Source organism: Arvicanthis niloticus, chromosome 12, assembly GCF_011762505.2.
Source record: "Arvicanthis niloticus isolate mArvNil1 chromosome 12, mArvNil1.pat.X, whole genome shotgun sequence".
In the NCBI taxonomy this organism is placed as follows: domain Eukaryota; kingdom Metazoa; phylum Chordata; class Mammalia; order Rodentia; family Muridae; genus Arvicanthis; species Arvicanthis niloticus.
In genome coordinates this window covers 30,246,742-30,273,516 of record NC_047669.1, presented here as the reverse complement: position 1 = coordinate 30,273,516, position 26,775 = coordinate 30,246,742, and the positions used below count along the sequence as shown (strand labels likewise).

Below are 26,775 nucleotides of genomic sequence, written 5' to 3'. Positions count from 1 at the left end.
GTACGTAGTGATAACGCTCCCTACATTTTATGGCATCTGTCTGGCTGACTTCAAGACACAAATCACCACTCTGATTAGTTACTTATAATTATTGTGTATTCTTCTGTACTTCTGTGCTTCTAGGTTTGCCTTAGTGTATCAAATAATGGGTTTCATTAAAGCATTTTATACACATGTATTATACTTTGTTCTAATTTAAATCAGGTATCTTAGCAAATGCAAGTAAGCATTTGTCCTTTCTTCTTGTTAGATAGCATATTATATAAACTATTCTGTACCTGTTTACCATTTTAAGATATTTGGATTGCAGAAGATGAAGATAATATGGTAAATATAGTAAAAGGTTAATGATGCCACCTAGAGATACAGGAGTGGCTTTTGAGAAATCCTTTGAACTTTGTTGTAGGTTTTAAAAAATTCCTTTTAGACACTGACAATGAAAATGACTGGTTTGGAGACCTTTCTCTTAGAATTCATAGATGTTTTTACTCTTTTTTTATAGCTACATATAATTCCAGCATACTGTATTGTCATGACTTAGTAACTAATTAATAGTATAAATTTTGATGATTTATAGTCTTTCTTATAAACAGTGCAACAGTGTAACCATTTTTACTTTTGAAAGATATTTCTAAACTAATCTCAGTGAATGTTTATTAATTGCACTGTCAACAAATATAAAGGAAGGCGTTTCACTGTCTACTCACCTTTAGGCTGTATCTTTTCTTTCTAAAGAATTTCCTTAGTTTTCACTTTTTTGTCTAGTTACCACAATTCTGTATAGAAGACTGCTATTCAGTAATACAGTCAAAATTATGAGTTAACGAGAGGCTTTTGCTTCTGTTCTTAAACCTGTGACTCCCAGACTGCAGAGGCATTGGGCAGCTGCAGCAGACTCAGCTGGTGACCACGTCACTCAAAAATTTCACACCAGAATATTAGACACTTCATCAGACATGATTAGCCACTGAAAGTTTGTTCGTTACATTCTTGTCAGTGGCATCATGAATGTTTGTGAAGCTGAGCTAAAATCCAGGCAGGCAGAAATCAGTATGTAGTAGGTTTCCAGTCTCACTCAAAGTTATATGGTACCTAAAACTGCATGCACCCTCCTGTTCATTAGAGCTGTGGTTGTTTAGGACTGAAACTGATTCTTCCTCTTTTCATTTTACACACTATTGTTTCACTGATCTCAGTTGTTAGGATATACATATTGATTAAACTCTTTGGATGTGATTATTTAATAACTAAAAGTGTTAGGTATATATTTTGTCCTTAGAGACTGCAAAATATTGCTGAAATATCAAATATCTGGGAAACTTTGGGAACTTATTATATCTTCTTAAATGTCGTTTCCATTTTAAACTGATAGCAATAGTATCTTCCAACTTTTATTTTAAGTTTTCCTTAACTGCTGTTTCTAGCTGGTGTCTCTGTTGGAGACCCTGTACTCCGCACTGGTAAACCTCTCTCGGTAGAGCTTGGTCCTGGCATTATGGGAGCCATTTTTGATGGTATTCAGAGACCTCTATCAGATATCAGCAGTCAGACCCAGAGTATCTACATCCCCAGAGGAGTAAATGTGTCTGCTCTTAGCAGAGATATCAAATGGGAGTTTACACCCAGCAAAAACCTGCGGGTATGTCTGTGTAACCAGAAATTCCTAAAGCTGGTGAAAGAATATGAAATGGAATATGTATTTAGTGAAGTATTCTATAGTCTTAGTCCAAATAAACATGGATATACTGTCTAATATTTAATGTACTTATTGGACTATAGAACTAATGCTTTATTCATAAGTTAGGCAAGTGATTTAAATTATGAAAGTAAGGGTATGTCTACTTAGGGTTTTGGGGTGTTTTGGTTTTGAGCATTAAATAGTGGGTGCATTTGTTCCTTAGGTTGGTAGTCATATCACTGGTGGAGATATCTATGGGATCGTCAATGAGAACTCACTCATTAAACACAAAATCATGTTACCCCCACGTAACAGAGGAAGCGTGACTTACATCGCCCCGCCTGGGAATTACGATGCCTCTGTAAGTACTGCTTGGGCTTTGTTGTACACAGCAGCCTGCTCAGACATGGCAGTTATCACTTTCATGCCCTAATACTGCTAAAGCATTTCTAATATGTAAGCTCTGAGTGACTCCTGTTTTATTTAATAAAAAATATGTTATTTTTCTATCTTCTTAACTGATGGGTTTATCTAAATCTCATATTCATTAGGCTTAGAATAGATGTGATTTTAACTGTCAATCAGGATTCACATAGTTAATTATACAGTGGATTGTGTGAATTGTTACTTAAGTGTATCATTTGTAACTTAGTTTATTAATTTTATTTATAGTCACAGAATGTCAGACAGTGGAGTCATAATAGTCTTTAAATTAAAGTATAATTTTATTGAGAAGACCATGATAACATGTGATGTCCCCATAGTAAAATGCAATAAGCAGTTTTTCAAAAGTATTAACAAAAATGTGTGCTTTATAACATATAGAGAACACATGTCAGTTTGAGATCCTAGAACAGCTGTCTAGACTTGTTCACTAGCTTACAGACTTGCTCATTCTAGTGGAGGAATTGCCCTAGAGCAGATCATTAATGTTTTAACCAGACTACAGATTTCTCCTGGAATATAGACTTACTTGTGAACGGTTTAAACAGTCTCAGTGTTCACAGATGCTGTCATAGTATCACTTCCTTTTAAAAAATATTAATAAAAAATAAAAATAATATTAAATATTTTGGGGCTCTTGGCATGTATTTTCAAATTAGAGCAATATGATTATTACAATAAAACAAGGTAAAAGTAAGTGTGAAACTTCCACTTTTCCCTAATTCGGGGAGCATGTGTAGCCGTGAAGACTTACCTGTCGTGCATGGCCAGTTTATGTAGCTCTTTATTACCTGCCGTGCTCCTTTCCAAAAACCTCCTAGCATACTTTATATTAGTCAGCAGGACAGTGATGCACCTAGTAAAAAAAAATAAGGCCATATGTAAAGACATAATAAAAACATACATCTCCCTTCTTACTTATAAAAGCAGCCTTCTATCCACAAGAGGAACCTGGGGTTTCTTACTTACATTTTGGAAGAATGATTCACAGATTCAGCCATTCTTAGTTTTACCGTTTTGTTTGTTTGTTTTAACAGGATGTTGTCCTGGAGCTTGAATTTGAAGGTGTGAAGGAGAAGTTCAGCATGGTCCAAGTATGGCCTGTGCGTCAGGTGCGACCTGTCACTGAAAAGCTACCAGCCAATCATCCCTTGCTTACTGGCCAGAGAGTTCTCGATGCCCTTTTTCCGTAAGTTTGCTGCCTCCCACCATTTGCTCCCAAGGTATTATATGTATCTGTCTTTTCGTAATCTTTGCAGATATGAGTTCTGTATTAAATACAGTGATGGGTTTTATCTAGGGCAAGAACGGTGAATTAATTACATCTGTAGCCAATGATTAAAGATGCAAAGTTTTTTTTTTTATCTATAGTCACAAACAACATATTAAAAAAAAAATTTCCAAAAGACTATTTCCAAAAGAAATACTTTTTTTCCAAAAGAAAATTTCTAAAAGACTATCTGTAACAAAGCAGATAAGTAACTTTAAGTTTTCCTAGAATTAATAGATTGGTATTGCTATAAACTGTTAATCTCTAAGATCAGATGGACTCCGTGTGCTGCCAGCAGTAGTAATTTATAGTGTGCTCTCTTCCGCTTTCTTTGTTTAGAAAATTTTACTTTCATTTGTTAGACACGTGGCTTTGCTGTACGCTGCTGTATTTTCTACAATGACCTCGTCATTTAATTTCCAAACAAGACCGGTTTCTACCTCAACCTTGAATCACTATAAATTCACTTTAAAAAAAAAAAAAAAAAAAAAAAAAAGGCCATGCTCCCACGAGCCAAGCGGGCACGCTGCCCCTGAGCGGAGCAGCCTCCCCTGCAGTCCCACTGAAGGCTCGATCTTCGGAGCTGCGCTTCCGGCCGCTCCTACTGCTTCCTTCCCTCAGAGATCTCTGTGCTTTGACATCCTTGCTGCTTGCTGCCTCCTGTCTCTGTATCCTTCATTATTCAGAATATACTCCACAGACAATCTTAGGACTAGTTCCTAGTGATAGAATAAAGCTTTGTATTTTGCCAGGACTCACCTGGCAAAATCCCAGCTGTGGATCCGTCCAGCTGTTCCCTTCTGCTTTGCTCACACCACTGAGGAAAACCAGATGATCCGTAGAAATTGATTTATGGCCACGCTGTGTCCTCGCAGCTGCCTCAAGCTTCTCTGCGTGTTTCAGATACTCAGCTGCACGCCTCCGCCTTCCCCGAGAAATCAGAGACTGAAGTTCCACCTACCTCCTCATCCTTTCCCTTTTCGGGGTTTATCACATCTCTGGGCTCCTCAAGTGTGGCTCCCTCTTCTGCCTCTTTTCATAAGTCTCCAGTCTAGTGAGAGAGAAGGGAAGGGGAGAGGAGGGGAGAGTGTTAGAGTTTATCCTTTCCCCGCGTCTCTGCTCTCGCCCTTGGCGTCATGCACTTGACACCAGCCCTTCTTATCCACGGGAACTCTGTCCTGCCCTTAGCATTGCTGGTCCCTTTAACTGGGCAATACATTTTTAATTTGTCACAACTTTTAATAATTGCCTTGTCATGGGGCCCCTGTTCTCATCTGTTCCCAACTTCTGTAAGCGTCAGGATTTCTTAGGTTTCTCTCCTGTAATGCACTCTGCCCTCATTCAAACCTTAGCTCTTTCAGGATGGCCTTATCACTCTTCCTGACTAAACTTTATGGTAAGATGTAAGTTTCCTAGGCCCTTTACCACCCCTTTTGAAGGAGATGCACTTCATATGTGGTTTATAATTTTAATTCGTGTGTTGTCTTTAGTGAACAGACTTGTACAAGCATGAATGCCATCAGGGCTATTTTGTTATCTTTCTGTGTTCATACAGCTTCCTACTTCCTGGGGTGTCTCATGGAACACACTTTGACTGTCGTGAAAAAGATGTAGGTGATAAAGATGGTTAATCATATTAAATACTTGCTAGTTTGTCATTTGTTGTTTTGAGATAGTGTGTCACTCTGTACCTCAGACTTGCCAGGGATGTTGTGTAATTCAAGCTAGCCTTCAATCCATGGGTGATCTTACTGCCTCAGCCTCCCAAATGCAGGGACTATGGCCATGAACTGCCATGTCCATCTTTTTTTTTTTTAAAAAAAAAAAAAAAAAAAAAAAGACATACTTTCTCTATGTAATGCTGGCTGTCCTGGAACTCACCTTGTAGAGCACGCTGGCCTCAAGCTTAGAGAGATCCACCTGCCTCTGCCTCCTTCCTGAGTGCTGGGATAAAAGGCATGCAGCCTCACACCTGGCTTATATCCACCTTAAGCCATCCTTTTAGGAACAAACGAGTTGCTAATGATGTCAACATATTCTATGTTTGTAGAAATGCTTCAGAGTAATTACCTTAGCAGGTAGTTTTGAATCAATGAATTAATTGTTTAGCAGCCATTAGCAAGCCAGTGACATAATAAACATTTCTTTTGACTTTTGTTTTGTTGTCCTTCAGGTGTGTTCAGGGAGGAACTACGGCTATTCCCGGTGCCTTTGGCTGTGGAAAGACTGTGATTTCCCAGTCTTTATCCAAGTACTCCAACAGTGATGTGATCATCTATGTCGGATGCGGTGAAAGAGGAAATGAGATGTCAGAAGTCCTCCGAGACTTCCCTGAGGTCTGTCTATAGAAAACTCCAAATAATTGCCTAGAGGAAATACTGTGAATCAGCCATCACTGACAATAGTTTATGCTCCGTGGGCTAAGAACGGTGCTTTCAATTGTCAAGATGCTTTCAAAGAATTTTAATTAATATTTTTGATTAATCTGTATATTTTTTAAAAAGGAAAATGACAAAATCAGACACCTAGAAGTTTCTCTTCTTTGTTCTTACTTAAGAAAAAAAAATAAAATGGATAGAAGAAAAACAACCGTTTATTTCTTGACTGGGTATGGTGGCATGTGCCTGTAATTCCTGTACTTGGGAGGCTGAGCCACAAGGATCAATAGCTCAGGGCTAGCCTGGACTCCATGAGACACTGTCTAAAAAAAACAAGCCCTAAGAAACTGACCATTTAAATGTGAAGCTTTTCATGGCCCTGTGATCTAGGTTGCTGTAGTAACGTGTCCTTTTTTTTTTTTTTTTTTATAAATGATGGATTTCTTTTGTCCATTTGAAATGTCCAAATGAAATTGCCCATTTGTCAAGACAGTCCTGTGGAGCAGGGAAGAGAGGTTGGCGTGGTGGGGGACAGTCCTAGGGAGTTCTGACAAGAGGATTAAACAGGAACAAGTTATACTTTCTGTAACTGGGGGAAGATCTAAAACGCTAGTGTTGTACGTAAACTGGAGCTCACTGGTCGATTCCTACCCTTAGCTCACCATGGAAGTGGACGGAAAAGTGGAATCAATCATGAAGAGGACCGCGCTGGTAGCCAACACCTCCAACATGCCTGTAGCTGCAAGAGAAGCCTCCATTTACACTGGTGAGTTGGGGGTTGGAAGAAAAGAATACTAGCACCCAGCTTTTCTTTCCCAGAGGACTTCATCTTTAAAAAACTCCCATACGATCACTTTCCTAGCTTTTAAGAAATATCTGATTTATTATATGTATCATGAGAATAAGTAAACAAAGTTTTTAAAAAGATTGTATGTGCACATGACTGTGACGTATCTATTATGCCACGTGTCTGTGTGCCCTTAGAGGACAGAGGGGATGTCAAATCCTCTGGAGCTGGAATTCTAGGCAGTTGTGAGCTATCCAGCTCGGTTCTGTGGACAAAACTCAGGTCCTCTGCAGAAGCTCTTAACCTCTGAGCCATCTCTCCAGCCCCAAACGTAAGATGTTTGTTGAGCTGTCCCAGATGGTGGTGGTGTCTTCTTCACCGGCTCCTTTCCCTCACCTCCCCTGCACGCCCACCCCTGCCTGCCTTTTGCTGCTGTTGTTGAGCGTGTCCAGGGCCTTCCACATACGAGGCAAGCACTCCTGAGCTACAGCCAAGCTTCCAGGTCTCTTAATGTTCATCAAACAATACATTTACCTTCTTAATCTTATTACTGATCTGTACTTAACATTGTATATGTAACTGTAGTTATGCATCTATAACTATTACTATTTTTAGGGACTATAAAAGTTAAGAAATTTGCTATACTTTTCTCTTTCAACCTTGGTGTTTAGGACCTTAATTTCTCCATTTTTAGGAATTATTAACTCTCTATTTTGTTCTAGAACTAGAGAGCCAATACTATTTAGACTTTGGCCTTCCCTAAATGGAGCCAGTGTTCCCTGTGGCTAGTTTCTCTAGTTTCTCTCATTATTTCTTGTTTTATAAACGTGTCTTTTGGAAGTTTCTGCAAGAAAGACTCACGGAAATGTTCATTTTCCTTGAACTCTTCCTTTCTTCATAAGTTTCTAAGGTTTTTTTTTCTCTGTTGCCTTTAAACTTTAACAGTTCTGTTTCTGAACTAAAATTATTAGACCAAATTTTTTTGTAGCCTTGTAGTTTTTACTAATATATGTTGACTTTCGTAGACCATGATTTATGATCTTCTGGGTTACTGTAGTAATACTCTGTTCATGAAAAAACAGGCTTCATTTTTGAAGAGAAGGAATGCCTATCCAAACCCTAGCAGTGGTTTGGCTGAGTACAAACTTCTTGGATCAATATTATTTTGCCTGAGAACACTTATTCAATTAGTAAATATTAGGAGCAAAATCTGAGAATGATTCTGCCCCTTTTAGAAGTGACTTTTCTTGATCCAAGGAGTTTCTCTTTAGATTTGAAGACTCATAGCTTTCTTAGGATATACGGCAGTGTTGATAACTTTGATACTTCTTCCTCTCTGAATTTGTTTTTTATTTTGAAAGACTTGAAAATTGTATCTGCCCTTTTCCTCCATTAGCCGTGCTGAGTCCTTCTGTCGCCCAGGTCTGCCACTTCCTGTCCGCGTACACAGACAAGTAGTGTCTGTTTCTAGTGATGCCGCTAATGAAGCCTGCATTTCTATACAGGTTTTAGTTTTCTTCCAGGTAGTTCACTGTGGTCGGTCACACTTTTCGTCTGTTCCTTGTCAAGCTCTTTTGCCATCACCATACTTCCTTCTACATTGTTTTTATTTAAATATCTCAGACCATTACTCATCTTTGTAAGAGAAGGGTGGAACTGGCTGTGGCTGGTGCAGGGAGCTGGAATTCTTCATGGTTAATTGGGAAATTTGTTACGGCACGGCACGCAGTTGTGTAATTATTTTACTGTTTCTCTTCAGTGAGCAGCAAGCCATTGGTAGTGAGTCCTTTCTCCTCCCCGCCTTACCCATGCTGTACAATGGAGACAGGGAGTGCCCACTTGTGCTGTGTTTCACCTCCATCTTCCTATGACTCCTCCATGTCAGCCTGGGCCCACAAACTCCTGCTCTGGCCATTCTGCTCCACAGCATATATGTCCCAGTTCGCAGAAGCTTAATCCTAGTTGTGTAACGTGAGTGGCTTCTTGAAGCTTCCCACTCCTGGACTTGTGTCTACTCATTTTGGGTCTTTTTCCTTGTGACTTTAGCTTTTAGCTAAATGTGTCTTCTTCCCCCTAGACACTGGATTTGTAGGCCTATTTTTCACTCTTTTGTATGGTTATAGCTTATGAAAAGGAGAGGAAAGTGGCATGTTTATATACTATTTAAGATGGGAAATCTGCCTCATCTTTCATATGGCTGCCGTTTTCCTTTATATGGATAGAGCATAAGCATAATTTTTTAAAAAGATATTTGTATTTTAAATTAAGGGATGGCATTGCATGAGTGCAGTGCCTGCAGAGGCCAGAAGAGGGCATTAGATCCCTTGGAGCTGGAGTTAAGGGCCATCTGGCTGGTGCTGGAGCTGGAAACAGGAGCTCTGTGAGAGCCATAACTGTTCTTATCTGCTGCACTGTCTCCAGCATCTTTGTGCTGGTTACAGTTAAGCCATTCAAGCAGTGTGGTAACTGAGAAAGTTTGTCTCTCATCTTCACCGGTACTAATCTGGTTAGCCAATAGAAAACATGAAGCAACTGAAGTGCATAGCACCTGGAATGGATGATTGACATTTTAACAATTGCCGCTTTATTACATCCTAGTCAGTCTATAATGTAAAGTGGACTCACCTCTCTCCCATGTATGTTAACCATTTAAAAACCGCCTGCTGTCAGTTTTTCTTTTGGATGGTAGTTGTCTTTCATATTGATTTATACAGGTTCTTTGATCAATGAAGATAATTGCTCCTTTTGAATCTATGAATGCAACTCTGTCTTTTCACTCCTCACCCTGTGCTGGGGACCAAACCCAGAACTCACAAGTGCTAAGCAGACACATTACCCCTCATCTTTTTTGTTTTTTTGGTTTTTTTGGTTTTGGTTTTGGTTTTTTAGTCTAAGTTATTGGTTGTTTTTATTTTGATTTTTTTTTCTTTGTAGGCACTGAAAAGTGTATGTAGGTGATGAGTGAGCCCTTGACTACTCGTGTCTATTTATGTTTCCTACAGAGTATCTAATATGACATTGAAATGTTGGTAGCATTTCATCAGAGACCTAAAACACATCTGTGCTTAAAAAGTCTGTTTTAGAGGCTGGAGAGATGGCTCAGCAGTTAAGAGAATGGCTGCTCATCCAGAGGTCCTGAGTTCAATCCCCAGCAACCGCATGGTGGCTCTCAGCCATCTGTAATGGGATCTGATGCCCTCTTCTGGCATGCACGTGTACATGCAGATAGAGCATTCAAATACATAAATAAATAATAAATCTTAAAAAAAAAAAAAAAAAAGTCTGTTTTAAACATTAGTTAGACTATCTAGTATATTTTATTGTGTTTTTAATCCTAAATATTACGTTCTTGAAAGGCTTGTTTTTAAAACCACTTTATGCTTAGTGTTTTTTATTCTCGGTCATGATATGGTACATAACAAAGTGCTAGTTTACAGCGACTTTTTCTTTTTGCTCATGAGCTTGTATTGTTCTTGTTAAAACAAAAGTCGAGGCATTAGGAGACTCTGACAGTATAGACATAACTATATGTTTCTATTGCCTTAGAGTTGTATATACTATTTGTTTTTGGAAGATATTTATATGTATTTTATTTTCTTTAATATTTTACAAGTATATAGGGTAGGAGTTATTTCATCTTAATAGATTAGAAACCTGTATTGGAAAGGTTTAGATGAGATAAATAAGAAGACCCAGACACTTCATTTCTTGGTGTTTTACTTTATAGGACAGGACTGGGTCTGCATATCAGAGACTAGAGCCTTGAGGATGTCTCGAGCTTAGTTAAATATGTCTGTTTGCTGTAGGGTACAGACAAGCTGTTCCTGAAAATGTATTTCAGGATTAATTATATGAACAGAGAACAGGGCATAAAACCTTTTGTTGTGTAGAGTAGGTTTGGCTATCACACATGCCTTTAGTCCCAGCATTTGGGGAGACAGAGGCAGGTGGATCTCTGAGTTCGAGGCTAGCCTGGTCTACAGAGTGAGTTCCAGGACAGTCAGGGCTACATAGAGAAACCCTGTCTCAAACAAACAAACAGCCCCCAAATTACAGTTGTTTGCCATAGCCGTGGCTGGGGTACTATTTCTCAGTCTATGATGAACCAGGCCAAAAGTGGCTCTTTGATCTAGCACATGTTTTGAGGGCTTTAGTAAGTCTAGAAAATGTATAATGTGCCTGGCCATGGAACATACCATTTTTAATCACATTCTTTCTGATTGAGGTGAGTTACATGTCTTATCTAAATGGAAAAGATGCTTGTAAGTATGGCTCAGCTGTGTGCCTAGAAAAAGAAACTTAGGGAAATGGGTAACAAGATACTTAATGTGCCTGTTGTTGTTTCTTAGGGAACTTTATAAAGTAAAACACCCAGAAAAGCCAGTAGTTTGTGTTCTGACAGTATAACTTAACAGTGTTTTTTTTTTTTCCCCCACGAGACGAGGGAGGAGATGAGTGGGAGTGAGCGGGATTCGAACACACAGGGTAGAGAGAGATCGAAGAGGGACCCGCGCCCTCTGCAGGCGGACGCCTTACGGGCTGCGGCACCACCGGTTCACTAACAGTGTTCTTCTCTATTTAGGAATTACACTATCAGAATATTTCCGTGACATGGGCTACCACGTCAGTATGATGGCCGACTCTACCTCTAGATGGGCTGAGGCTCTCAGAGAAATCTCTGGTCGCTTAGCCGAAATGCCTGCCGGTAAGTCTAGTGTTGGTTGTCACTGATATAACATTGTAGGAGCTGCCTTCAAACTCCCTTTTGAACTTTTCTTTTTGTCTTTCAGACAGTGGATACCCTGCCTACCTTGGTGCCCGGCTGGCTTCCTTCTATGAGCGAGCAGGCAGAGTGAAGTGTCTCGGAAACCCTGAGAGAGAAGGAAGTGTCAGCATTGTAGGAGCGTAAGCAGCCAAGAGTGTGCTTTCCTTTCTGTATTTGTTTATTCAATGGAGACATGGGCTTCCTGTGTAGCGCAGGCTGGCCTGGGACTAGGTTGCCTTTGCCAACAGACATGTCCCACCATGCTCAGCTTGTGCTGTTGACTTCGTCACTTATTCTAAAGAGAGGGCTGGGAAGATTGCTCAGTCAGTAAAGTGTTTACCGCACAAGCTTGAAGATCTGAGGTTGCAGAACCTATATTTAAAAAAAAACAAAAAAACACCTATGAGTGTTGACACATGCCTCTAATCCCAGAGCTGGGCATAGGGAGTGGAAACAAGTGAGGGATTTCTGGGGCTTGCTGGGCAACCAGCCCAGACCACTTAGTAAGCCCCAAGCCAGGTGAGAGACTCTGTCTCAAAATCAAGGTAGATGACTCCTAAGGATCAGTGTGTGAAGTCAAACACTATCCTGCATACACACACACACACACACACACACACACACACACACCTGTATCCACAGGAGCAGGGAGGAGAGAGGGAGGATGTATATACATTGCTCTGGGAGTGCAGGTTCTTAAGCAGAGTTGCCCTCAGAGAGCTTCCAAGGCACTTTGTGAAGCAATTCAGGCTGTCTCTGGATCTTTGGGTTTCATGGGTGTGACTTCCATGACTTCGTAAATTCAACTCATTGTATCTTAGGACTAACTTTAAAAACTGAAGGCATGTTAAGAGAAGGTTAGGTTATCTCATGCTAAGGACAAAGTACAGATTTATGACTACTGCATAAAGCCTTACAGTTCTCAGAACTTTCCTATTTCATCTTTTTTATTAGAATATGAAACTAACTACAAAATGACTGTTTTCATTTCTCAGATTAGATGGCATTCAATAATTGCCATTCTTAATTATTTTCAACAAGGTTTTTCCTTTCGGGGATCATGTACTTTTAAAGTTACATATATGCAAACATAAGGCTGGGATCTAGGGAGAGGCTCACTAGGTTAAGTGTTTGCCACATTGAATTCCCAGAGCCCACTTAAAACAGGATGTCATGGGACATTTTTAAATCCCAGCACCCCTACAGCAGTGTGCGAAGTAGAGATAGGAGAATCCCCAGAAACTCCAAGGCAGACACAGCATATGCAGGGGCAAGCAAGAAACTGTCTCAAACAAAGTAGCCCCAAGGTTGTCTTCTGACCTCCATGAGTGGTCCATGGGATGGTGCACCACCTCTGCACATATGCACACACAACGATTGGTTTGGGGTCTTGTTTGTCTGTTTTTTAATAGGGCTGGAATATAGCGTGGTGCCAGCTCATGTGCTTAGCAGTCATGAAGCTTTGGATTCCATCTCTAGCAATAAAAACAAACAAAATTAACTATTTTTTTTTTAAAAATTGGTGTTTGTATATTATTTTTATAAGTGTTTTGGTATCTTTGTATTTTTAACTTTCAAATACATGATGTGATTATTTTTAGTAAACATTTCTAATGATTATATTTTGTTTCTAATCTAGAGTTTCTCCACCTGGTGGTGACTTTTCTGATCCAGTCACATCTGCTACTCTGGGTATTGTTCAGGTATGTCTTCCCCTCTACCATACCCCAGTTGTAATTTAGCTAAGTAATCATCAGATATTTAACTTAATCACTAAAGAACTGGTAGAAAATTTATAAAAAAAAAAAATGTTTTAATAGTATCCTTAACACTGAGAGTTTAATACATTCTTTTTTTTCTTTTCTTAGTTCTTCACAGTTTATACTAAACAGAAGCCTGGAATACATCCTTGTAGCAAAGTTTTCTTTAGTTAGAGTTATCCTGACCAATAAACTAACTCTTAAGTATAGAACCAAATAGGCCCCAAACTGCGTAATGCCAAAACATCACAGGATAGTCCAAGGTCCCATCAGAAAGTGGGTATCTCCCGTCATGCAGGAGCACCTGGCTCTTCTCTCGCTGTTCTCCCATTGGTTAGCCTGGTAGTTTTCTGCATCTAGCTGCTGCCAGGGACAACTGTAGAAAAAGCACATCCACACTGTGAACTGTAGGCTCCAAAGTGATACAGACATATAGTTAACAGGCCGTCTGTTAACTATACCAGGTGAGAGCAAGGCTGGAAAATATGGTTTCTGCATAAACTTTAGTGGGTAGCTAATCATTAAAGAAGCCTAAATTAAAAATGTGTGTGAATCAGAACTATAGTTTTAAATTATGTTAAGTTTTAATTGACTCAAGTGATAGTAACTTGAGTTCCTTGAAATGTTGAAAGGATTTTAATCAAAGCAAATACTTGTTTCGTCTCAGGAAACCCACTGGTCCTTCTGTTGTTATACCATAATAATCTCCAATTGCACCTATTTTCCTTTTTACTGTCACATTTGATAGAGTTATTGTCCACCATGAAAATAGAGAAATGTGATTTTTTTCTTTTTTTTTAGTTAAGATTGGGTTTTGCACATTTTAATATTTACATAGGCTAATATGATATATAATTGGCTTAAGCAGTTACAAAGTTCTTATTAGGGACAGATATACTGCACTACTTTGAAAAAGAAAAACCTAACTTTTGTATTTTTAAATTAGGTGTTCTGGGGCTTGGACAAGAAGTTAGCTCAACGCAAGCACTTCCCCTCTGTCAACTGGCTCATCAGCTACAGCAAGTACATGCGAGCCCTGGATGAGTACTATGACAAACACTTCACAGAGTTCGTTCCTCTGAGGACCAAAGCTAAGGAGATTCTGCAGGAAGAAGAGGATCTGGCGGAAATTGTGCAGCTCGTGGGAAAGGTGCGTGGGGGCTGCACCGGTGCCTTACCTGTGCAGATGCCTGCCTGCCTGGCATCATGGCTCCTGACTAATCTCAGCACGCAGGGGGCCTACACTAGGGTGCCTTACCTGTGCAGATGCCTGCCTGCCTGGCATCACGGCTCCTGACTAATCTCAGCACACAGGGGGGCTACACTAGGGTGCCTTACCTGTGCAGATGCCTGCCTGCCACGGCTCCTGACTAATCTCAGCACGCAGGATCCTGAGGTAGGGAGAGTGCCACAATTCTGAAGCCCATCTGCGCTACACAGTAAGGTCCAGGGAAGTACAGGCTGTGAGTATGAGATCATGGCTCAAAATAACAAAAAACCTTAAATGTGAAATATTTTTTAAACTAACTGGGCCTTTAAAATTACATATAGCATTTAGCATGGTCCTGGGTTTATGACAGGTGAAAACAAGACACCCATCACAGGTCAGCTTAGGTTTGAAATTAAGGCCTGTTAACATAATTTTTATAGGAGCTCTAGAGCTGGGCATCAAAGGATCAGATTCCAGTTCCCTTAATAATTAGGTATGGGACCGTCAGTGAGTGACTTACATATGATTGCCTAGGTCTAGGTATTCCAGAGGAGGATGCTGTAAATAACTTTAGTCATTTTCAATCTCACAGTTGAATGATTTCTCAGGTCATATAAAGAACTAGCCAGGACTTAATATTTCTCCCCAACCCCCTCCTTCTTTTGAGATAGATTATTACTATGTAGTTCAAGCTAGCTTCACATTCACAGTCCTCTTGTCTGTACCTCCCAGGTACTGGGACAGGTGTGTGCCACCATGCCACGGCTTCTTATTTTTATTATATCTGATAAAGTAACCTAATTTCTTCCAACAAAGGATGATGATATTAGATAGCTAACATCTACAGCATGTACTGCACATTTAGTATTTACAGAGTATTGTGATCCTCTCTGAGGAGCAAGAAATAGGCCTGCAATACCAGATAAAGGCAATTTGAGAAAAATATTTTGCTTATGAATACAGATTAAAATATTAAATATTCACTTACTAGATCTGGGAGGGCATACAAGTACAACCCATCATGAACAAGCAGAGTGTAGCAACTGTGACACAGATGTATCATTAGGAGCTGGGGAGATGACTCAGTCAAGTGCTTGCTGCACAGCTGCAGGAACCTGAGTTCAGATCACCCACACCCATGTAAAAAGCCATGTGTGCTGGGATTCCAGCAGCATGCAGGTAGACCGCAGGGTCCCTGGGGTTGGTTGGGCCACTGGTAAGTCACCAGTTCAGTGAGAAAAACATTAAGTGGAGAACAGTTGGGGAAGAGACCCAGCATCAGCCTCTGGCTTCCACATGCACACATGCAGGCACACTGCACACATGCAAACTTCTACACACACATGAACTTGTATGCATTCATATGTAAAACATAATACATCATAACTTGCCAATATAAAAAATGTAATAGGAAAATGATACCTCAGCCAATATGTAAACAATATTTGAAGTTTACTGTTGTAATTTTAGAAATCTCGTGCAAAGCAAGGAATAGAACTTTGTAACTCTGTAAACAATAATCTGCTAATCTCCGCTTGGTAATGTGTGCCTGTATTGTGCAGCTCCTGGGACGTGCACTGGAAAGGTACTTGAGCCCAGGAGTTTTATAGTAGCCCAAGCACATAGCAGACTCTGTCTTAAATAAACCATGGGGGCAGGAAGGCTGGACGAATTCTTAAGATACTCACTGCTCTCAGAGAGGACTTGGGTACATGTTGGGCCACTCACAACCACCCTTAATTCCAGTTCTCGGAAATCTGATGCCATCTTCTGACCTTTGCACATCCTCGTATACACACAGCAGACATGGAAGCATACACATGAATAGAAATTGAAATAAATACTAAAAAAAATTATCAGGGGAATCTCAGTGGGTAAAACACTTGCTGTGAAACCTTAAGTACTTAAGTTCAGTTCCCCAGCGCCTGTGTAAAAAGCTAAGTACGCTTGCACGCCTGCAGCCCTGACACTGAGGGCCAAAGGCAGGTTCTGGAGGGTCACTGGCTAGCTAACCTAGCCAACATGACAAGCTTCTAGTTCAGTGAGAGCTCTTGTCTCAGGGGATTATGGGGAAAGTGATAGAGGAAGAAACACAATGTCCTCCTCTGCCTTCCACATGGATACACAGTCGCATACACGCTACACACGGTATGTGAAAATACCAATAATATACTGAAATGGGAATCCTTTACTTAATACAGAGTGGGGAAATTTCAGATGCATTTAAAAAAAAATCCAGATTGAAACTAGAATGCTTACTATCACTGTTCAGTTGAATATGGAAGTCCTAAATAGTGAAATTGTTTCATTCAATTAAAAAAAAATTATTTTCTTAGAGTTTCTATTGCTGTGATAAAACCCATGAACAAAAGCAACTTGGAGAGAAATGGTTTATTTCGTCTCATACTTCCAGGTAACAGTCCACCAGGGAGAGAAGTCAGGGCAGGAACTCAGTCAGGACAGGAATTTAGAGCAGAAGCCGTGGAAATGCTTACTGGCCTACCTTCTGATCATCTGAGATCATCCACCCAGAGTGGCACCACCCTTATGGGATGGGCCCACCCCACACCAATCATTAATCAAGAAAATGCCCCACAGGCCAAACTGGTAGGGGCCTGTTTTTCAGTTGAGGTTCCCTCTTCCCAGGCGACTCTAACTTGTTTGAAGTTGACATTAAAAACTAACTAGTGCTGTTGTAAAAGGAGAAATGTCATTATTTATAAGTGTCCTCATCTAAATAGAAAACTAACAGAGACGCAGAATTGGTCAGAGTTGGGTGAGGGGTCTTGATTCAAGACAAACAGAAACCAAGAGAAATTTCTGTATACTAACAGAACACACGGTATTCACAATAGCAATGAAAATTAGAGGCCATAGCTAGCATGGCGGCATGTTTTTAGACTCAAATAAATGTTTGATAATACCACTTCTGTTTGAACTATAAAGTCAGTGCACTACCAAGCACATTTCTAGCTGATTTCATGTTCAGCACTGGAGACTGTACCCCATGCATGCTAAACAAACATTCTTTTACTGGGGTACATCTGAGCCCACTGTAGCTGAAGCTTCTGCGTAAATCAGTAATCATTGTAAACTTCATTTGCCGTCCTAGACATTCACTCTTGGGAAAATAAGACAACAGTAAATAAAGAAGGCATGTTCTCCTATTGGGTACTAACAGAAAACTGTAGTAATAAAACCAGGGTGGTGATAGTGAGATAACAGACAAGCACACCAGTAGACAGAGCAGGGGTAGACTTCATATCTGGATCCTCAGTACTGCAGAGTGTGTCACAGATCAAGTGAGAAAAGGATAGCTTGTTTGGTCAGCAGTGAAAAACTATTAAGCATCTGAAGCAAGATTGGGTATCTTCCCATTTCCACAACCAAAGGTTAACTACAAAGAGGTTCAAATTTTAGGTATGAAAGGAAACATTTTTACATTAATAGAAAACAAAATTTGGGGGGATTTATTTTGTGTATGTGCCTGTCAAAGGATCCACATTTGGTTCCCAGCACACACATGACAGCTCATGACTGACTGTATGTGGATATGTACATGAGAGAGCAATGCTGTTGGGAGCTAGAGGTGTCAGACAGTTGCACAGTTATGAGGTGGTGCGGGAATCTAATCTGGGTCTTTTGAAATAGCAATGTATGTTCTTAACTTCTGAACCATCTCTCCAGCCTTAGAAAAAAACAGATCTATGATAAAGACACTTGCTGCCAAGCCCAGTGACTTGAGGTCAATTCCTGGGACCCATGTGGTAGGAAAAGAAACTCCCAAAAGCTGTCCTCTAACTTCCACATGCGAGTTACGGCGCGCGCGCACACACACACACACACACACACACACACACACACACACACACACACGTACACATATAAATGTTAAAGAAAACCAATCTTATAAGACTCTTTTTGTTATGTAGGATTAGAAAAGGACTTCTGCAGTTTTCCTTAAGTATAACAAGAGAAAGTAACAGTGGGGCTGGAGAGATGGCTCAGTGGTCAAGAGCTCTTGCTGCTCTTTCAAAGCACTCACATGGCAGGTCATGGCAGTTCCAGGGGATCAAATACCCTTTTCTGGCCTCTGTGGCACTGAGTGCACATGTGTATACTGAACATATATGCGGGCAAAACACTCATACACACAAAATAAATATAAGTTGTTAAAAGAAGTTTTCAGTAAATAAAATTAATGGTCTACTGTCTAAAATGTAACCAAAGGGTAGAGAAGGCAGATGAAAAAGCAAACCAGAAATATTACAGACCTATAGATAATCTTTCAAACAGCAATGATACAACAGTCTACACTAGTTTGAATGGCAAAAAAAATGTACAGCTGGGTGTTGCCAAGTACTGTGGGACCTGGAGCTGGTGTACAGTTGATGAGTATACCATCTGGACTGGCCACAGTAGGCACAGTGTGGGTGCCGAGAGTCCGCAGTAGATAGGTATGGTAGTAGGAAATTAGATGAAATTGGAATGCCCTCTACCGGGGCAAAGATAGACTATAAAGAGTGGAAGATTCAGCCAGGCAGTGGTGGCACATGCCTATCATCCCTCAGGAGGCAGAGGCAGGTGGATCTCTGTGAGTTCAAGGCTAGCCTGCTCTACAGAAGGAGTTTTAAGATACCCAGGGCTACACAGAGAAACTGTCTGGAAAAAGAAAAAAAATGGAGAATGTGCATACAGAATGAAATTGCCAAGGCTGGAAGAAGTGAATTGTGTCGCAGAGAACAGCATGGTGGATCTTTAAATCAGCATGTCAGAAACACCAGAGCGCTTCAAATAATGAAAGTGCTTTCACAGAATAAAATATACATTTTTGTATAATTGAAACAAAACATGATGCATGCTTAAGATATTTACGTGTGGTTGAAAAGAGATAGAGATGAAAGCGATGTTTTGAGAAGAAAGCTGTGAAAGGCTTGCGCCTTACCTCAGTTGCTAATACACAGAAGTCACCCCAGAGCCTCACCTCTGGGACTCGTCCCTTTCTCCTCTTGTTAGTGATCCCAGCAACAGTGTTATTATGTTATGTTTGCCATAGTTGTGGAAAGCATTTGAGGTTTAGCTTACCAATAAAATTGCACTCCTGTAAGTGAATGGTTCTAAACATCCTGTAATGTGAAAAACAAAGTAACTTTATGGATTGTTTAGATTTCTGTCAAACAAACTTAAAAACTGGATTCAAGTAATAGAGACAGGGAGGATATTAAAAAGTACTTTAAAGAATGGGCAGGCTGGTGGGGACAATCAGGGATGAAAGAGAAGGACAGGATCAAATAGATTATATATGATTCAAAGAAAATAAATGTTAAAGACATGTAGGGCTTGGATACTGGAGTAATGGCTCAGCAGTTAAGAGCACTGGCTGCTCTTCCAGAGGACCTGGGTTCAATTCCCAGCATCCACATGGCAGCTCACAGCTGCCTTTAACTCCAGTTCCAGAAGGTCTGATGCCCTTTTTCTGGCTTCTTCCAAGTACTGCACATACATGGTACACAGACATACATGCAGGCAATCACCATAGACACACAATAAAAATAAATAAATCTAAAGGGGGTGTTGCAGAAGTAGTTCAGGAGTTAAAAATATTTATTATTACTCTTGCAGAGAACCCAGGTTGTTTGCTTCACCTGTAAGCTGTAAGCAGCTTACAATCATATGTAATTCCAGTTCCAGGGCATCTGATAACCTTTTCTGGTTCTGGGATCATGTGCACGCATGGTGCACATGAACACACATGGCTGTACACACACACACAAAGATGCTTTTAAAGAGTAATCAGGGCTAGTGAGATGGCTCAGTGGTTAAGAACACTCATGTGGTGGTTCACAACCGTCCCCAACCCCAGTTTCAAGGTATTCAATGCTTTCTTCTGACCTCTGGGAGTCAGGCACACATATAGTACACATACACACATGCAGGCAAAATGCTCATACACATAATAATTAAAAAAACTAAAAGCCTACTCATGTTGATAGCAGTATTGTCCATAGTAACCAAGAATGAACCACTTTTTAGTGAATGAACAGACAGTACATTATTACGTTATATCTACCTATTAGTGAATGAGCGGCCAGTGTATTAGTGAATGAACAGACAGTACATTAACACAATTTGTCTACCTATTAGTGAATGAACAGACAGTGCATTAGTACGGTGTGTTGTTATCATATGCTGCAACACTGAGAATGCAGAGGATGTTTTAAATGAAGTAAGCTAGTCACAGAACAGTGTGTGATCTTACTTGTCAGCTGTCTAAACTAGGAAAGGGAGTAATGCAGTTTGTGGGCTTAGGGTTTCAGGGCTGTAAGAGGGGCAAGTTTAAAAACAGCTCACAGCAATGTGATTGTGCTTTATACTACTGAACTTTAAGAGGTTCAATTCAGACCTGCCTGAAACTCACTTTGCTATCCAGGCTAGCCTAGAACTCACAGCAATCCTTCTGCTTCAGCTGGCTAAATACTGAGATCATAGGCATAAGCCATTATGCCTAACTGCTAAATGCTAGATTTTATATTTATGTGCTGCTTTCCCACTATTAAAAAGCATAAAGGTCTTTTATTACTGGTAAGTGATTGTATGTTGATATATACTTGTTAATTGATTGTTACCATCAAGCCCATACGATGAATTAAATTTCTTACAGTATCCTTTTCTTTCATAGGCGTCTTTAGCAGAGACAGATAAAATCACTCTGGAGGTAGCAAAACTTATTAAAGATGACTTCCTACAACAAAATGGGTACACTCCTTATGACAGGTATGCTTGCTGCACTGATTTTCTTGTTTATTTGAGGATTTTCTATTGTGTTTTGGCAAAGAGCTGCCTGCACATTGAAAAAACTTTCTCACATGAGTGCATTCTGATTCAGTATATTGCTTATTTTATATGTTTATAGCAGGCATTTAATATGCCCCTTATCTCAATTTGCTTGGTAGTCAAATTCTGACAGTATGTTCGCTTACAACCATCTATGATTCGAGTGAATTGTGGCTTTGTGTGCAGACCTGGGGGAGCATCACCTGCCTCAGCTTTCTTCCCTGCTGCTTCTAGCCGCCTCGCCTCTGGATTTGTTTTGTGCTTTCTCTGCCTTCTTTCAGAAGAGTCTTACATTTCTTGCTACAACAAAATCTTGCTGAATGCCCCTCCTGTCTTCTTCCCCCACCTCCCCGTGCTTGCCTGTTTTCATTTTCTCTGCTAGTGCTGTGGCGTTTTTACAGAACCTGTTTTAAACATTAAGAATTTGAGTCTTTCGTCTTAAGCTAGCCGTTTCTCTTTAATCATATTTGACTCCATAAAAAAGTGGGGGCGGGGGGCAAGCACACTAGGAAGATGGCTCAGTGTACCTGATTTTACCCAAATCCACACAAAACCAAGCACAGTAGCATATATATGTGTCCCTACCTCCTTATGGTAAGGTGGATGCTGGAGATAGAATCCTAGGAAGCTCATGGACCAGCTAGAAGCTAGTGTGGCATTCACAGCATCGGACAGCAGAGGCTCTCAGAGAAGATGGAAGGCAAGGACTGATACCCAAGATGAAAACTGAGCAAATAAAAGAATTGATCAGAATGTAGGGCAAGTAAAAAATAGGCCAGTATGTTAGCCTCAACCCTATCTGTCCTGAATGGAACCACTACATAAGGAAAACAGGCAGAATTCTTTAGAAAGATTATAATAGGATACATAGAATTGAGTATTTGTTCCTGTGTGTGTGTGTGTGTGTGTGTGTGTGTGTGTGTGTGTGTGTGTGTGTCTGGCTGTCTATGCTTTTAAAAGGTATGAGTAGATAAAACTGAATATACTAAAGTAAACAGAAGACTGTGGGAAGGTGGGGGGAGGTGACAGCTTCCCTGGTAGACTCAAGAGCCTAGGCTCAGCACAGTGAGAAAAAGTGAGGGAGAAAGATATGGGGGCATGGGGTTGGGGAGAATAGGGTGACTTTAGCAACTTCTCAGTTCTCTGCTTTCCTATTATTCCTTACCCCTTATCTCTGGTCACAAGGGAGTCTTTGCTACTCAGTTGTTTTAGCACTTGAGCTATGTGTTGAATTGCGTGTATGAAGCAGACTGCTGACTAGTCACTAGAGTACGGCAGTCCTGCCCCGCCATTGTTCTCTGGTTGACAGTCTCAGCAAAAAAGTCAGCATTCCTTTCAGTGCATGCATATTCACATCCATATATGCCATCCAACTGAGAGTCTCTTCCCCACTGTTTCAATCCTTCTGTATCATCCTGTGAATGGCAGCAGAATGTATATTATGCAAACTGATGGCTAGTAATTCATAACTAAAGTTTCGTGTAGTAAAAGTGTAAATTTGCTTTGTAGGTTGTTTTTGGTAACGTCCTGTTGTTCGGTTCCCTAGGTTCTGTCCATTCTATAAGACAGTGGGGATGCTGTCCAACATGATTTCATTCTATGACATGGCCCGCCGAGCTGTGGAGACCACTGCCCAGAGTGACAATAAGATCACATGGTCCATTATCCGTGAGCACATGGGGGAGATTCTCTATAAACTTTCCTCCATGAAATTCAAGGTATATTTTCTTTCTACTCCAGCTTTTGTTAGTAAGAAACTAACTCTTCTTTTCCCTCCTTCTCTCCCTCCCTCCCTTCTTCACTCCTTCCTTCCTCTTTCTCCTCCTTCTCTCCCTCCCTTTATCCCTCCCTTTTTCTTCTTTCCTGTCCTATTTGAATTCCAAACCTGAGGTGTGAAATGTGCATTTTTCTTTTCTGTTTTAAGATTTATTCTCATTTTATTTCTGTGTATATGTACATGTGCCATACATATGTGTGCCACAGGGATGTGGATACCTACAGGGGCCAGAAGTAGGTGTTGGATACCTGGTATGGATGCTGAGAACTAAGCTTGGATCCTCTGGAAAAACAGCAAGGCGTTATCTCTAAGCCTCTGCTGTGTACTTTTCATTTTATACTGCTTAGGTTGTATAAAACCAAAACAGTCTTCCAAGTTAGGTTCATTCAGGAATTCCAGTGGTAAAGCTTGTGGTATGTCATGTCTGTGGGGCTGCGAGATGGTCATCTGGTAAAAACACTTACTGCTCTTGCAGAGGGCCTAGGTTCAATCCCAACACGCACATGGGAGATTACAGCTCCTGAAATTCCAAGGATCTAACACCTTTTCTGACCCCCAAGGCTCTTACACACAAATGGTTTGCAGATATACACTCAGACACACACGTATGCATGTTCTTTTTTAAATAAAAAAATATATAGTATATTCCATTCAAAATAAATCCTAATGTATTTTCTCTGTCTTAGCTACGAGGCAGTTTAAAGTGAAGTCTTGGCTGGGCAGCAGGCACTGTACTAGAGAGCCTTTTATCTCATCTAGCCTCCACATCTTACAGAGTTTAACCAGTTAAGTGAACTTACTGGTAGGAACACTAATGTACAAATATTTTTTAAGTGTCTGATAAATTAGATTATGTTTCATTATTTCTCAAGTCATGATTTACAGGCATATATAATAATCATCCATTAAAAAGGATACTCTGGATATATTTATACTACAGAAACAGAGGTCCTTGTGACTTAGTGGGTAATGGCACTTGGTGCTTAACCTGGTGACCTGGATTCGGTTAAATGGGCTGTATTAGATAATTGTCTGTCTCACTTCTCCATCTGAGTGTGATGCCACCAGGCCTTGAATAGGAAATTTACTGAATTTTAACTTTCACTTATTGTATGCACACATACATCTAACATGTAATGCTACAAGAGTCCCTCAAGTTTACACGTCACTAAGATTTGACCACTGAGTGTCAGTAGCCGGCAAAATTCAGAAATGAAATGTTGGTTTTGTTTTAGTCCGTTTGCACATTTCCACTGTAAAAGAAAGTTGGGTTTACCTGTGATTTACCAGTGTACCTCAGCTTAAGCTGTTACTCCATATTATAAATAACATATTACACATCTTGAAAATTATTTTCCATAGGTAAATTTGTATTTTCTTTTTTAGGATCCAGTGAAAGATGGCGAGGCAAAGATCAAGGCCGACTATGCACAACTTCTTGAAGATATGCAGAATGCATTCCGTAGCCTTGAAGACTAGAACTGTGATCTCTTCCCTCTTCCTCGGCAAGCTCACATTTTCCTGAATTTCTCATCTCCAACCCTTTGCTTCCATGTTGTGCAGCTTTGAGACTAGTGCCTATGTGTGTTCTCGTTCATTTGGCTGTTTCTTTGGTAGGTCTTATAAAACAAACATTCCTTTGTTCCAGTGTTTGACGGAGCTCCCTGACCTTTATCTGAAGTGGTGAATGTAGTGCATATGATACACAGTGTAACATACACATCGTAACACGATACGTACTGTAAAGTTGTGTGTAAGGTGACTACCCCTTCCCTTGTCTCCAGTAAAATAAACAGGACTACTGCATGTACTCTACTGGGAATGGAAGGCCAGATCTCCGTACTGTGGATAGGTACTTAAGAAAAGACTCAGCGTTTGTAGTTAGACCACTTGCAACTTAGTGTTTTGTTGAGTAACCGTTTTGCAGGAAATAATTCTATTTAAAAACATAAAAGATTAATGTTCCAATTATTTGTAGCTTCCTCAGTATCAATCAGGACTGTTTGTGGGGCACTTGGGAACTATTTCATTTTTCTAACAGACATTTGCAAGACATAATAGGTAAATCAGTTCCCTCTGAAAATGTGAAAGAGTGAAATGAAAGAGCTAGGTGGTCAAACTTAAATTGACATCATCTTGTTAAAGCATATTTTATTTCACTAAGAGAAATTTAATATCAAGGACTTTTATATACTCAATTACTAGGAAACCTTTTTTTTTTTAAATACAGTTTTAAAATCATTGAAAATATGATCCACATCATGGCGGTTCTTTTCCTCAGACTTAGTCAGCCGAGCTTCTCAGAGTGGGGTGGGGCAGGATTAGAACACCACAGACACACAGTGCCTGCAGGCAGTCTGCTCCTGGGAGAACCACCCACACTGTGGAGTTTGGGGCCAGAGTGGCATTGTTTCCACAAGGTACTTGTGTCCTGTGTTTGTTTGCCTGTTGACATTCTGAAAACAGCAGGTTTACCAATTGCAGAATATATTTTCTGTGTTTTCTTTTTCACTGACTCAGAAAGCTTCTCAATGTATCTGGTCACAGCAGCTTCCTTTCTGTTGTGAGAGATGAAAGTTGTTCTTATATTTAACTGGTAACAAAAAAAAAAGAAAAGATAAATTTTTGTCTTGCTGTTTCACTGTGTTTAAATAATAATTCTCATATTTGCATAATAAGGCTCGCTTCAGAGAGCTTGGAGAGAGAGCTCCCTATTCACTCTCAGGCTGATAGTGCTGGCCATGCTTCCTCTTCAGGAAGGGGAAGGCCATGGAACATGGCTAACTCTCTCAAGTACACAAGTGTAATAACATAAGTATTTATTTAAGCCTTGGTATATTGTTTAAATTATTAGGTGGTGCATCTCTTACAGTCTTTTGGATAGATAGAGTCAGTATACACTTCAGATGTAATGTGTACATCCTTGCTAGTGCAGGTCTACACAGTGGACTGCTATTCAAGCAGGAGATTCTTCCGTGTAACAATTTAAAAACTATTAAACACTGTTAACGGATATGGATTATGCAGTGACTTGTTGAGAGGTGGATTAACGGTGCTGCTTAATTGGTTTGCTTCCAATGTGGCTTCGTATCCAGAAGCCCTGACTTGTGGAGATGAGAGAGATTTCAAAACTTGTCTGCTTATACCTACCAGCAACCTAGGCTTGTGATCAGAATGAATGATCCCAAGAAACTACTTGACCAAGTTTGTTTTTGTTGTCCTGGATTCGAGATGTGCATTCTTCCTCGCTGTATGGTGTATGAGTGTGCAGACGCTACAGAAACAATGCCCAGATTTTCACTGTAACTTTCCCTTTGCCCACATTGTAGAGCTTCAGATTGTTCACTGATAGTGCTTCTTTAGTAAGGATGTGTTACAATATAGCAGTCTTTTTAAAAGATTATGCAGTTCTCTATTTATTGTGCTGTGCCTGGTCCTAAGTGCAGCCGGTTAAACAAGTTTCATATGTATTTTTCCAGTGTTAAATCTCATACCCGTGCCCTTTGGAAACTTCCATCCTGAACAATGAATAGAAGAGGCTATATAAATTGCCTCCGTATCCTTAAGATTTCACTATCTTTATGTTAAGAGTAATGTATAATTATTAAAATCTATGAAAAATAAAAAGTGGATTTAAATTAACTTTTCTTTCCCTTTTTATTCTTGCGGGGAAAGGCGGGGTAAGAGCTCTAAGAAAACATTACACCTTGTATTTCGTCTAAATGTTACAATATGTCCTTTTGAAAGTGTTTTCCTACAATATATATATATATATATTGCATCTTGAAGTGGGATTGCAGCATTCACAACAGTCTGTATAACATCCTACAATCACAGCACAGGGCAGTTGGGAAATACAGTCTGCAGAGTGT

General features: G+C 40.1%; 1 protein-coding gene across 3 annotated transcripts in view; it reads left to right on the top strand.

Annotated features, from left to right (window-relative positions):
- The window catches only part of Atp6v1a (ATPase H+ transporting V1 subunit A), a 50,506-nt gene extending 23,961 nt beyond the window's left edge, over window positions 1–26,545 (top strand). For all 3 annotated transcript variants that reach the window (XM_034515000.2, XM_034515001.2, XM_076942981.1), the window contains exons 4-15: window positions 1,425–1,639; window positions 1,902–2,039; window positions 3,160–3,311; window positions 5,566–5,728; window positions 6,428–6,536; window positions 11,140–11,262; window positions 11,348–11,462; window positions 12,962–13,025; window positions 14,029–14,232; window positions 20,972–21,066; window positions 22,673–22,844; window positions 24,290–26,545. In XM_034515000.2, coding sequence (XP_034370891.1) covers window positions 1,425–1,639; window positions 1,902–2,039; window positions 3,160–3,311; window positions 5,566–5,728; window positions 6,428–6,536; window positions 11,140–11,262; window positions 11,348–11,462; window positions 12,962–13,025; window positions 14,029–14,232; window positions 20,972–21,066; window positions 22,673–22,844; window positions 24,290–24,382 — 1,643 coding nt within the window. In that variant the 3' untranslated portion in view covers window positions 24,383–26,545. The remainder of the gene's footprint in view (window positions 1–1,424; window positions 1,640–1,901; window positions 2,040–3,159; window positions 3,312–5,565; window positions 5,729–6,427; window positions 6,537–11,139; window positions 11,263–11,347; window positions 11,463–12,961; window positions 13,026–14,028; window positions 14,233–20,971; window positions 21,067–22,672; window positions 22,845–24,289) is intronic.
- The last annotated feature ends 230 nt before the right edge of the window (window positions 26,546–26,775 follow it).